Below are 12,227 nucleotides of genomic sequence, written 5' to 3' on the forward strand. Positions count from 1 at the left end.
TATTAATGTTTTCCCATGTGTTGTCCCATCTGATCAGTTTTGATGAAATACTGTGTTCATTGGTGTTTTCATGACAACATATTGTAGCAACCTTAATGTGTATTGTACATCATAAGTACATTTGCCTGTGCCTCTCAAAGTCGCTAAATCAATAGTTTCACTTGGCGATACGACGGTACAGGGGCCTCCGATGGATGGTTTGCACTCGGGACCGTCAAGTCGTTATTACGCCGCTGACACCCTTACAGAGTGAGAGTACCTCCGGTGTACCTAAATGACTGACTGTTTGTGAAAAGAAAAATACCTGTAAAATGTTGTTAATGTTTGTAGTATCAACTTTTGAAGGGTAAATGACTAAATGTAAATGTAAATGAATGATGTTCAAAAACATGAGAGGTGGAATGTTAAAAGTGAATATGTCACTGTGAAAGGCACCCAGTGCATCTTTCGAGGCTTAAAAATAAACATTCAATTTCTAGTCTTTTTTACACGTATAGTAAGTTTCAATAACTCCATACCATTTCATATCGTCATTCAAGGAGCAGAGATGAGACGTCCTTGTATGGTGAGAAGTGATAGAAAATCGATAACAACAACAATCGCCGCCATTTTCCCCCCAAATCTTTATTTATTGGTGCCACCAATAAATAAAGCAGGATTCCAGTCAATGGAAAAATGGCCTCTCCCCACCGGCGATTGTTGTTTTTTACGATTTTCTCTCAGTTCTCACCACACAACGACGTCTCATCTTTGCTCCTTGAATGTCGATATGTAATGGTATGGAGTTATTGAAACTTACTACGTGTAAAAAAGACTAGAAATTGAATGTTTCTTTTTCGAGTCTCAAGCCTATAAAGTTGCGCTGGGTGCCTTTAACATTGGACATGATTTCATATTTCCAGTAGCCTAACACTATTAGGGTTATGTGATTAAACCAAAAACAATCTGAGTTTAAAAACCTATTTATGTGTGAATATGTGAAGTGTTGAGTTAAACATTCAAGAGGAGTGAAAGAAAAATAATCACCGTTTTCTTAACATGAGTTGTATAGTTTGGATAACGGGGTAGGAACCCTCCCTATGGAAGACTCAGAGGATGAGGACACTCAGCGACAGGTAAGAGCAGAAGAGACAGCTTGAGCCAAGATGTCGCTGCATATTGACTTTAGCCTTTGACACCGAACACACCTCCCTAATCGTGTTACAAATCAATTCTGCCGTGTCAGTATGACGGTGCACTTTTTGTTTTCTGAAGGCGTGTCTGTGTGTGTGTGTGTGTATGGCGCTCGGTAGGCGGAGCTCCGCGATTGAGCTTGCATTTTTACTTTCCACCATCATCATTTGACGTTGATTCTCTTTGAACCCTTGGGATAAAATGTCGAAAACAGTTGCTGTTGTCACCGGTGCGAACAAGGGCATCGGATTTGCAATTGTACAGGGGTTATGCAAAGCTGGGTATGCTGGCGACATTATCCTTACTGCCCGTAACGAGAAACTCGGGCAGGAGGCTGTGAAACAAGCGAAGTCCGAGGGATACAATAACGTGCTGTTTCACCGTCTTGATATCTGTGACCAAAGCAGTGCAGAAGAACTCCGAAAATTCTTGGAGAAGAATTATGGCGGTTTGGATGTCTTGATCAACAATGCTGGGATTGCATTCAAAGGTGTGTGCCTTAGATTAAGTAACTACACGTTTCAATATCACATGGTTTAGGCAGGCATTGTGAATTATGGGTATTGTGTGTGTCTCCACTTTGACTACTTGCGTAACGTTCGTATGTAACATAACGGCGAACTTGTGTTAGGGAAATTCGGTTGACCCTCACCGGCCACATCAGGTCAGGTGCACATTCAGTTCACTTCTGATGCAGTTGACTAACTTATGGACGACATCCCACATATAGTTAACATAAACCCGGGCTCGGTGTATTCTTATAGGTTTCTCTTTCGCTACCAAGTATTTCACCTGGTGGCATTTATAAGATAGGCATGTCTATTCCAGACTGTTGTTTTCATGGGGTTTCTTGCTTGTCATGTGTAGAATGCATACTAATAGTCCAAGCAAAATAGCCCATTTTGGAGCCAAAAAATAGAATTAATTGTAAAATATCTTTTTTCAGCATAGATCATTTCTATGAGGTGTCCAGAACAACATACTAAAAGTCCTAAGAAATCCTAGTTGAGGAAATATGTTTAATTCTCATCAATCTGAGATGTGTGCAAATAAAAAAAATACACCTCATTTTCTCCAACCACAGTAAAACTTTACATAGTAAAAGTATACATGAAGTAACTTTTTTGTATTACAAGTTTCTTTTGAAATGAATTTGATTATGCACATGTGTGCCACACTTATTGAATAAGTCCTGCTTGCATAGGCAGAAACACCATACCCCTGGCAGGTACTACTAAGCCAGGCAGTTTTCAGGTAAGAGGCCAGTCTAAAAGCCACATTGCCATCTCCCATTGGCAGTAGGATGATTGGATGAAGATTGGGCCGATGTATTTGTCATTCATATGAATGGTGTTTCTGCCGATGGACATATTCAATAAGCTCATGTGCATTTTCAAATTAATTTCAAAAGAAACTTGTAATACAATTTTTTTTACTTTTCATGGGTACTTTCATCTTGAAAAGTTTCATTTTAATTGGAGTAAAGGAAACAATTACATTTTTGAGGTGTATTTTTACCATGATTTATTAGCACACATCTCAGATTGATGAGAATTAAACATATTTCCTCAACTAGGATTTCTTAGGACTTTAAGTATGTTGTTCTGGACACCTCATCGAAGTGATCTATGCTGAAAAAAAATATTTTACAATTAGTCTGTCGTAAAACGCTATTTTGCATGGACTATATAGGAAGTTGGCTCAGCAGGTCAGGTGACTGCTGGGGGCATCAGTGTATGAATGAGCGCTCAACACACATTGCTATTTGTGAGTTACATGAATATGACTGGTATATTTTCCCCTGTGAAGCTGCTGCAACTGAACCATTCGGAGAGCAGGCTGAGGTCACCATGCGGACCAACTTCTGGGGCACCCTGTGGGCAAGCAAGGCTCTCTTACCCCTGCTGAGGCCTAAGGCGCGAGTGGTCAACGTCTCCAGCTTCGTCAGCAAGAGCGCTCTGGGCAAGTGTAGCCCAGAGCTACAGGCAAAGTATGCACCTTCATATTTGTAGACAGTCAAAGAAGCTTTCAGGTTGATGAAACTATAATGTTTTATTGTTAATGCTGTTTGTGTTGCAATTAGATAACCATAGATGTTGAACGGTTATACTGATTTGAATTCAAATTAATTTTGACTGGAATTAATACTTTGGTTTGTAACCATATTGAAATTTCAGGTTCCGCAATCCAGATATCTCCGAGGAGGAGCTGTGTGGACTCATGGGAGAGTTTGTTGCGGCAGCTCAGAAGGGCGACCACGAGGCCAAAGGATGGCCAAACACCGCCTATGGTACAACTAAGGTATGGCTTAACCACACATGGCCGTCTGGGTGAACATCTGACAAGACCTCTGAGCACTGAACAACATTATAAATCCAGTGTGGGAAAAAGGGTTACGCAGTTAAATGTTTCACTGCTTTTCTAACCCTACAAAACGTAATGTTTATAAGTGTTTTATTTGTGTTCTTATGAAGTATCTTAGCCATTCTTTTCACTTTTACTGAAACATGAAAACTTAATTAGGTACACACCCTGTGGAAACAAACATTCCCATATGCATTCAGTACGGCAGGCCGTGACTGTGTGTTCAGTATATCAGTCCGTGACTGTGTGATCAGTATATCAGTCCGTGACTGTGTGATCAGTATATCAGTCCGTGACTGTGTGTTCAGTATATCAGTCCGTGACTGTGTGATCAGTATATCAGTCCGTGACTGTGTGATCAGTATATCAGTCCGTGACTGTGTTCTCCTTTGCAGATTGGCGTGACAGTTCTGTCCCGGATCCAGGCCCGTGTTATCAGCCAAACGAGGGCAGGTGATGGGATCCTGCTGAACGCCTGTTGCCCTGGCTGGGTGCGCACAGATATGGCCGGACCCAAAGCCCCAAAAAGCCCAGAGGAGGGGGCCGAGACGCCTGTGTACCTCGCTCTGCTCCCTGCCAGAGCCACGGAACCTCATGGGCAGCTAGTGTGGGACAAGGTGGTGCATGAATGGTGAAAAACTGTACAAATAATAAAATATAGTAAAAAATACTAACAAATAACTCTGTTATAAGTGACCTATTCTGCTTTGTAAAATCATTTAAACATGGTTATGGGAACATGCATGACATGTTGCATAACATTATCGGTGTGAGAAAGGATTTTTTAAAGAGCATATAACACAATTTTACTACCACTCGGATGTACAGAAAAATTACATGCAAACTGTAAATTGGTGCTTTTTTACTTTTACGAAGTTTTGTTTACGTGGATCGCACAATAAGGTCACAAGCTGATTTAGATACTGAGATGGATATTTAGATAGAGAAATAGATCATTTTAAAGCAGAGTTTACTGCTTAAGCCATGCCTAGAACCAGAAAAATACACTAACCCCAGTAGTTTAGCCAAGCCTAGAACCGGAGAAATACACTATCCCCAGTAGTTTTGAGCGAACCTCATGTGTACAAAATAATTCAGTTGCTCTCTGAACCCTTTCCAAAATGACATAAGTGCATACTTGAGCCCAGGAATTATTAATTTGAAGGAAGGATGTAAAAATATGAGATATACATCAAATTAATAAAGTGTTTGTTTATTTGTATCATTCAGACTCAAGTGTGCATTTCTATTGTGCATTCTCCATCATGCAAAAACAATTAAGGTATGATATGAGTAATAATAAGCAACAAGGTGAAGTAATTGACTGTGATACATTGGGGTTTTTTTTTTTACAAATGAAAGTAGACATAAATGACAACTTGATTTTTCAGTATTGTATAGTCTAAAAAGGTTGAACTTTCAGTGGGCTGTTGATTTATGCCATACATATTTTCACCTGGAGGAAGCGCTGTTCACTCAAATATCCATATTTTTGGCCAAAGAATCATCAGTAGCAAATTCTAATGTATATTTATTACATCAAACAGTTCATTACAGCCTGGACATTTTGACACTATTATGAAATATATTAAAGCTGCCCACACAAATGAAGTATATAAATGACAATAGAAATTTCATGAAGTAATACATTAAACCTAATTATTTCACAGAGCTTTTAGCATCACTATTATGCTGCACTACTTCTTCAATAGGGAAGACACTCGTACATGCTAGTCATTTCAGATGCCTGCCTGTCAAAAGTGTTTTTTCTAATATAAAATTAAATAGAAGGTTTTACAACCTTAAGGGGATATAGGAAGATTTGTAATAAATGGCAGAAAATGTGAGTATGGCAGATAGTTGGCCAGTTGCGGGATGTCTTGTGTACATACATCATGATAAATGTGGTGTGGCTTAAAAGTAGGAGGTTGTCAGTATGACAGTTTCTGAGATCTTAGTCCTGCATTATCTCTCAAAGTAGGTAGTTTGTTCAAAAAAGACAATGTACACAGAATCACTGCATCTTTGTTAATGTATTTCTTCAGTGGCCGACAGGGACAGTATCTTTAACTGCATTTGCACGTCCGTACAATCATATTAGAAAGTTGCTCCACCTGTAAAACATAGACATATTTTAAAACCGAGTCATAGAGGTACGTTTGTGTGTAGATGTTGAGTGATCTCAAGAGCCAATGTTAAGTTTCAATTGTAAATGATTAGAGGTTAATGATTTTTACTCTCCCAAAAGACATGGAAACTCTATAATGCTTTACGCACCTTGTGTTGTCTGCCAACATAGTAGAGGATGGGGAGGGGGTCCAGCACATGAGGGACACAGCAGGGATGGGCAGATGCCCCTGGGTTATGGTGCTTGTACAGGGACAATACCTAAACATCAAAACATCACAGCATTCAATCACACACATTAAATCCTCATTTTTTTTTTATCCTCTTTTATTCTGTGTAGTTTTCTCTGTATTCATGAATAAGAGAGTAAAATATAGATAAAGATTTTAATTATTTTGTAATTATTTAAATGTAAGACAGCATTCTGCATGGTTGTAACCTAGATTGAAATGAGAAGTGAAATGCCATATCTATCAGTGAAATATCTTTATCGATCTTTACCTGAGAATATTTATTTTCTGTGTTCCACACAAAGGAACAAGAACCTATGCAGTAGTTGGCATAGTAACCAGAAGGCTCATGTATCCATTTCCAACCAAGATCTTTGCGGAAATCAATGTACAATTTCCTTACACAGCAGTTCTCCGACTTTCTAGAAGACAAAAAACAAGATACTTTTGACCTTGATCAAGTATCAATACTATATCCTTTGTTTAGGTTGTGAAACGATACTCACTCTGAACAGGTTTCAGCAGTGGAAGTTTGGCGCTTCCTACGGGTAGGCAGGTCATCCTGATTCTCCACAGGAAGTGACATCACTAAGATGTGAGGCTTTTGCATATACATTGAGAGAGTCCCCGTGTCACCTCTTAGTTGGGCCATGCCTGTGTTGGTTAACATTAATAACATCGGATCAACATGCAACATCTGCTCTTATTCTCACCATCTCCAGTAGGTTAATTTTGTGTGCTTCATACCAGAAATCGAGAAGAGAAAGTCCTTCATTTTCTCGCCACAGTCACAGTGTGTCTTTAACTGGAATCCCTGTTCCGCTTCTGGACAACATACCAAGGAAATGTTCATCACACCAAAAACGAACGCTGATTTAGACTTTTTTTCTAATGTTAAGACAAAGGAGACTTCTCCATTTTATAGATTTAAATAAAACAACGATGATATGCAATATGGTTGTAACTGATTAAAGCATTTTTTGGAGGCTTTCAATGATAGAGATGATGAAGACAATGATGATGATGATGATGACTGTGACTCACCTGATCCTTGAAGCCACTCTCTTAGTGTTTGTGTTACATCAAAAGAAAGCCAGCGGTCAGCCGAGTCTCTGGACACGAATCGCGAGCCCAGGTACCGGGCCTGTGGGCCAGTACCTCTGTACAGCTCGAGCCTCTGCTCAGTGCCGTTGGCCATAACCGGGTTCTTGATCTGAAGGCGAAGTTCTGCTTGAGAGAGCGGGTCTGTCTCCAAACTGGACCTCATGTCCGCCAGATTAAACAGCATCTGATGTTTCGGGCTGTTCTCACCTGGACACGAGGAAACAGTTTTAAAGACAGAAAAAAAGAACAATACAAAAGGCAGTGTAAAATACACCTCAAGTACACACACTCTAAAAGGAAATGTTTCTCCATCAAACTTATTTGTTTTGAACAGCCATTGCAAAGCAAGACCTCCCATTTCCCATGGCTCCATCCTTAATGCTCACCATGTCTGCCGGCAGGGCCAAAATTGACCCTGTATCGCAGTAATTACACATTGATGAGACCGCCACAGACGAGAGCCAGATCTCTCCACTTCTTGCCACCACAGACTTCTTAGAGGCCCATTCAGCATTAGGGCTTACCTAGCAATTATGTGTCCCCCTGTGGTTGGGAGGCTAAAAAGACTCGGGGGCCAGGAGAAATAAATGGGTCAGGAAGAATGAGAAAGTCCTGAGAAGGGGACCATCGCCCGTGGGGGAGAGACATCTGGAGGAAAGGGAGACATTGGGAACACGCTGCTGCTGGTTTTCCTTTGAGAAATTGTTAATTCAGCTAAGCCAGCAAGGAAGAAACACCCATACATGCCCAACCACAGCTCACGGCTCAAATTATAGAGCATCTACATCTTTAAACCACACCCTGTTTCTAAATACAAATTATTCTAAGACTAGTTCAATTTCTTCCATGTCTACAGTTCAATATCATAATCTTTCATTTAGTTGATCTATTTATCAAAGATAAAGTCTGCATTTTTGGTGGTCTAAGAATGAAAATGCCTCTAGATCTTCAACACAGATATAATTCTGAACTGAATAGATAATGCTCCTCAATTGTGCCTCTGTGTTTCCTCTATATCAGGGGTCTCAAACCCAAATTACCCACGGGCCTGAGTTTGAGACCCCTGCTCTATATCTTCATTCGTTGTTTCAGGTGTTTCCATAGCTCTGGTCAACTGGTTTTAGGGCTGGAAAAAGTTACGATAAACAAAGGAGAAAAGGTTGAATATTTTAAATCTGTCTTTTAAAACGTGTGAAGATTATTACCTAATACTTACTGTACACACTTCTATTTTTGGTCAAAACCGCAAACTGCCAACTGCTCCAGAGAAATTAGACATGAATGAGGAGCTGGCTGTGACACACAGCTCATAGAGTAAAGATATGTGTTTGACAGGATGGAGGATATTGTTTGGATGGAGATAGGAGGCATTGTATACAGGAACTGAGTCACCCATGCAACATGCTGTGTACCAGCTTCCTTCCTTCCCAGATAATCAGCATGAACACATGTGTACAGACACAGACTTACTGATCCACACACAGACAGAGACACAAACACACGCGCCACTACACCAAGAGCCAACATTTGTTACATCTGCAAATGCCTCGTCAAGCGACTGTACTCACTCTGTTTCATGTTGAACTTGTGCACCTCTTTGGCGTAATACGCCCCCTCATCCACGTCCAGGGCCCGGGGTACACTCATGTGTTGCATGTGCTCCTCGCCCAGCTGAACGGTGCTGTTGTAGACGGACAGCAGAGCGGACGGGACTTTGTCCCCCTCGTCCTCCTGTTCCAGCGCTGGCTCCTTCGGCAGCCTCAGCTTGCTGAGTATCTGGCCCCGGATGGCTTCAATCCGCTTCTTCCTTGTCAGCTCCAGGTCCAGAGGTCGACAGGTGGATAGGGCCCCGCTGTGGCAGACGCAGGCTAGCACACAGAGCCCAGCCAGGACAAGACTTTGAGTCCTCATTTCCCCCCCTCAGTGTCTACAAGCACAGTTATTTGGTATTGGAAGTAAATCGGTCCAAGATGATCCAGAGTTCTGGGATTAAAGGGTCAGTTTAACTTGCAGCTCCAGCATCTTCAAATATAGATTCCAATCCCATTTCTCAGAGGCCTTTCATATTCCACATAGCAGTCTAGCAGTAAAAATCACTGTGTAAAATGTTTACAGTCCCACCAGTTTATGCCAGCGGAGGACAAAAATGTAATGCAATGACTGTTCTCCTATTTTTAGAAAAACTAAATTAGGTTTCTATCAATGCATACTTTATAACATTTAATCAGTAAATAAACACATTGAGGAAAGATCAAATTGAACAGGAAAAAAAGTTTAAAAAAAAAGTTAGGTAACTCTTATCTTTCAACTGGCTAAAAATAGGTCAATTTCTCATTACCTATTTTTGGGTTGAATTATTTACACTTCAGACAGAGGAAAAGGAACAGACTAGCCAAAACTTCCTGGTGCTTCCCTTTTGGGACACTTCCCTTGCAGGCTCTATTCACAGTGAAGGAAATTACTGATTATTTTAAAACAAACTTCTATACTCTACTTGGAGTCCTCTCATTGTACAAGCAATGATATACACACAGCATAAACAATAGACACAGATTAAACACCATTGTTACCTAATAAACAGTCAATAAATAATTGCTTTCAAATTACAGCGTAACATTTACTAACACTTAAAGTCCAAAGTTTATGGATGTTGAAAGTCCAAACTTATCTGTCCAGAAATAATCCCAAGAGACTACTTGGCAAATTGAATATCCAGCCTCCAAAGAGTCTCCTAATTGTACACTTGGCTGTGTGCTCTCCCAAGAAACCAGAAATCCTCCACAATAAATTCAACCTGACAGACCCCCTCCTCCTCAGAAAAAAAAGTTCTGCTTTTCCTTCCCTCCCTTTTCCTCTCAGGTCCTCAACCATTGGTTTAAAACCTGACCGAACACATAAACAGAGATGAAAACATTCTAAAATTACCATACATCTGAAGATGGCTATATAAAACTAGTCAACTGAGAAACCAATGATCGTTTCTTTGCCAAATTAGAGTTAGCATTTAGACTTTTTTAGCACCTTCATATGGGGCTCTTGTGCGTTGTCTACCCAGGGGGGTTACCTGTACTAGATGATGGTATTTCAACCCCCTCCCCCAAAAAATGTACTATGACCAGTTGTCCAATCTTCTTTAAACCTCTGAATTTAAAGCAAACACTCTCATTCAAGTTGGACTCTTAAACACTTTTATTACATAAACATTTATCATTTAAAAACACAATAAAACAATGCTGTAGAAATGTGTCTCTATACTTTTAACAGGTTATACATCTTAAAAATTCTGAGGTTATACAAAGTTTACATAAAAACATGATCAGTCGTGATAAAAAGGCATAAATGGCTTACAAAATATCTCTTTAGGGCCCGGGGCCCCTGGATGTTACTTAAGGAAAGTAGCCAAGCACCTTTGCAGTACCATGACTCTTTAAACTGAGCATTTGTGTTTCAGATATTATAAAAACCCTCTAGGGCTAGTCATGATACATGCTGCCCAAAGGCATTGTTGTATCATAATTAATCTTCACGACCAATATTATCCGTCTCCGTGGTGGTGGAATGTCTCCTCGGCATGGCATCCACATAGACCATGTTCTCAGCTTTCAATGCCATATCTGTCGAAATGACGCAAAATGATACCCAGTTCCACCTCTACGACACCCATCGCTACCGTGTGAAGACGGTATCGGTCTGCACCACTATAAATGAGGTCCGGCGATCGCAGTTGTGGTCCACCACCGACAAACATCTGGGCCAGCTGTTCCTGCCAGGATCCTAGGGGGCGCCATGTCGCACACTGCAAGCGGTGATGGCCTGGGCTGGATGGTATATGGCAGTATCCATAACCGTAGAGTTCACACCGGCCAAATGAGTCCTGGTGCCACACCTGAATATGCAGTTTAGGCCAACCTAGAGAGGGTAAGAGTGTACTTAGACACATACTAGCACCTGCTGATGCTATTTAATATTATAGTATATAGGCTATAGCTTGTTGAAACAATACATGCTGACATGCTGGTACATATTCCCACCATTACAGTGTAATTACCTCATGATGTACAGTCAATGAATACTCAGATTTTTTTTTTTGCAATTACAGAACTGTGTCCATGATCAAAATGTGCAAAACCATATCTACCTAATGATGACGTTCTAACAAAAGCACTGTAATATTAAGTGTGACGCCATTTGTAATTCTGCTACATAAAATAGAGGAATGAGGAGCTCTATGCTTACCCTGAAGGCCCTTGGTGGTATAATGGAGGTCAATCGGGTGACTCCAATGTGCCATTTCTCCAGTCTGTGGGAAATCTACCTGGGTCTGACCCTCCCTGAGACCCGACAAGAGTCTCCATGCTCCACCTTACAGTGTGTGTGTGTGTGTGTGTGTGTGTGTGTGTGTGCGAGAGAGAGAGAAAGAGAGAGAGAGAAAGGGGGGGGTGGGGTGCTTAACAGTTATAAGCAGTTTGTCTTTAACTGTGTAATTGTACCTTCATTCATCAGAGATCGATGGATAACAATTAACTTACCTGTATGGACCCCCCACTTGCAAAAGAGACTGCTCTGAGGAAATCCGCTGGCTCCTATGATCTGGCCAATAATATGCAGCTCTGCCATAGGCTAAACTGAACTCTCACTGAACAGGAAAAAATATCACATTACATTCTTTTTGACATATTGAGCATGAATCTCAATCATACAAGCACAAGAGCGCGCACCTCTGCACGCTACAACAGTATTTTGATTGAACCCTTAGCACGTTAGCTAGGTAGCTATCTATAATGCCTAATCAAAATATCCCACTACCGAAAGCTAACGGTATCACGTAATTTAGCTCTGGCTGAAAGGCTTATATCGAAGCAGATTTGGCCACGTAGTACAACAGTTAAAGTAAACTTTAAGCATCAATCTGTATCTAATATAATCTATATATACTAGCATTACTCCTTGCCAGTTTATTAGCTAAATATTTGGTCAAAAGTGTTGAACGGAAGAGAAGAGAGAAGAGAAGACAACTAAGCAAGCTTGGCAAGCTTAACCTTACATGAGCTAGGGTAAGCTATTAGCCTAACACCTAACACTTTGCGATGAAGTCGACTGATGAGATAATCTAAGGAATACCATACCAGGAATATCGGAACTTCCATAAGATGGTCTTCCCACCTGAAAACGTGCGACTGGTGATCTAAGGTTGAAAAGGCTAAAGTAACTCTAAAGTGTTTTAAAAAA

The 12,227-nt window shown here is 40.6% G+C and overlaps 3 protein-coding genes across 3 annotated transcripts; 1 reads left to right on the plus strand and 2 right to left on the minus strand.

Annotated features, from left to right (window-relative positions):
* Positions 1–1,344: 1,344 nt before the first annotated feature.
* LOC308375726 (carbonyl reductase [NADPH] 1-like) lies at positions 1,345–4,762 on the plus strand. The gene is made up of 4 exons (XM_080851905.1): positions 1,345–1,663; positions 2,983–3,163; positions 3,351–3,474; positions 3,933–4,762. The coding sequence occupies exons 1-4, from the start codon at positions 1,375–1,377 to the stop codon at positions 4,170–4,172; spliced, it is 834 nt and encodes a 277-aa protein (XP_080708031.1). The 5' UTR covers positions 1,345–1,374; the 3' UTR covers positions 4,173–4,762.
* Positions 4,763–5,603: 841 nt separating this feature from the next.
* On the minus strand, positions 5,604–8,909 carry LOC308377911 (transforming growth factor beta-1 proprotein-like; the record flags this gene model as incomplete). Its single annotated transcript, XM_080854686.1, has 7 exons — positions 5,604–5,651; positions 5,815–5,925; positions 6,166–6,316; positions 6,401–6,548; positions 6,642–6,719; positions 6,939–7,205; positions 8,567–8,909. 7 exons carry the CDS (start codon positions 8,907–8,909, stop codon positions 5,604–5,606), a joined length of 1,146 nt encoding a protein of 381 aa, XP_080710812.1.
* A 1,388-nt stretch (positions 8,910–10,297) lies between these two features.
* On the minus strand, positions 10,298–12,214 carry b9d2 (B9 domain containing 2). The gene is made up of 4 exons (XM_080838027.1): positions 12,125–12,214; positions 11,528–11,634; positions 11,235–11,360; positions 10,298–10,907 (listed from the first exon to the last, which is right to left on the minus strand). Exons 2-4 carry the CDS (start codon positions 11,613–11,615, stop codon positions 10,594–10,596), a joined length of 528 nt encoding a protein of 175 aa, XP_080694153.1. The 5' UTR covers positions 11,616–11,634; positions 12,125–12,214; the 3' UTR covers positions 10,298–10,593.
* Positions 12,215–12,227: the final 13 nt, after the last annotated feature.

This window comes from Sprattus sprattus, assembly GCF_963457725.1.
Source record: "Sprattus sprattus genome assembly, chromosome: 1".
Classification (NCBI taxonomy): Eukaryota; Metazoa; Chordata; class Actinopteri; order Clupeiformes; family Clupeidae; genus Sprattus; species Sprattus sprattus.

What these genes read in the sequence shown, in the direction of transcription:
- LOC308375726 (XM_080851905.1), top strand. Translation starts at nt 1,375, where the DNA reads ATGTCGAAAACAGTTGCTGTTGTCACCGGTGCGAACAAGGGCATCGGA. An exon ending in TGCTGGGATTGCATTCAAAG is followed by an intron (nt 1,664 to 2,982) that starts GTGTGTGCCTTA and finishes TCCCCTGTGAAG; the next exon opens with CTGCTGCAACTGAACCATTC. An exon ending in AGCCCAGAGCTACAGGCAAA is followed by an intron (nt 3,164 to 3,350) that starts GTATGCACCTTC and finishes TTGAAATTTCAG; the next exon opens with GTTCCGCAATCCAGATATCT.
- b9d2 (XM_080838027.1), bottom strand. Translation starts at nt 11,615, where the DNA reads ATGGCAGAGCTGCATATTATTGGCCAGATCATAGGAGCCAGCGGATTT. An exon ending in CAAGTGGGGGGTCCATACAG is followed by an intron (nt 11,361 to 11,527) that starts GTAAGTTAATTG and finishes ACACACTGTAAG; the next exon opens with GTGGAGCATGGAGACTCTTG. An exon ending in TACCACCAAGGGCCTTCAGG is followed by an intron (nt 10,908 to 11,234) that starts GTAAGCATAGAG and finishes TACCCTCTCTAG; the next exon opens with GTTGGCCTAAACTGCATATT.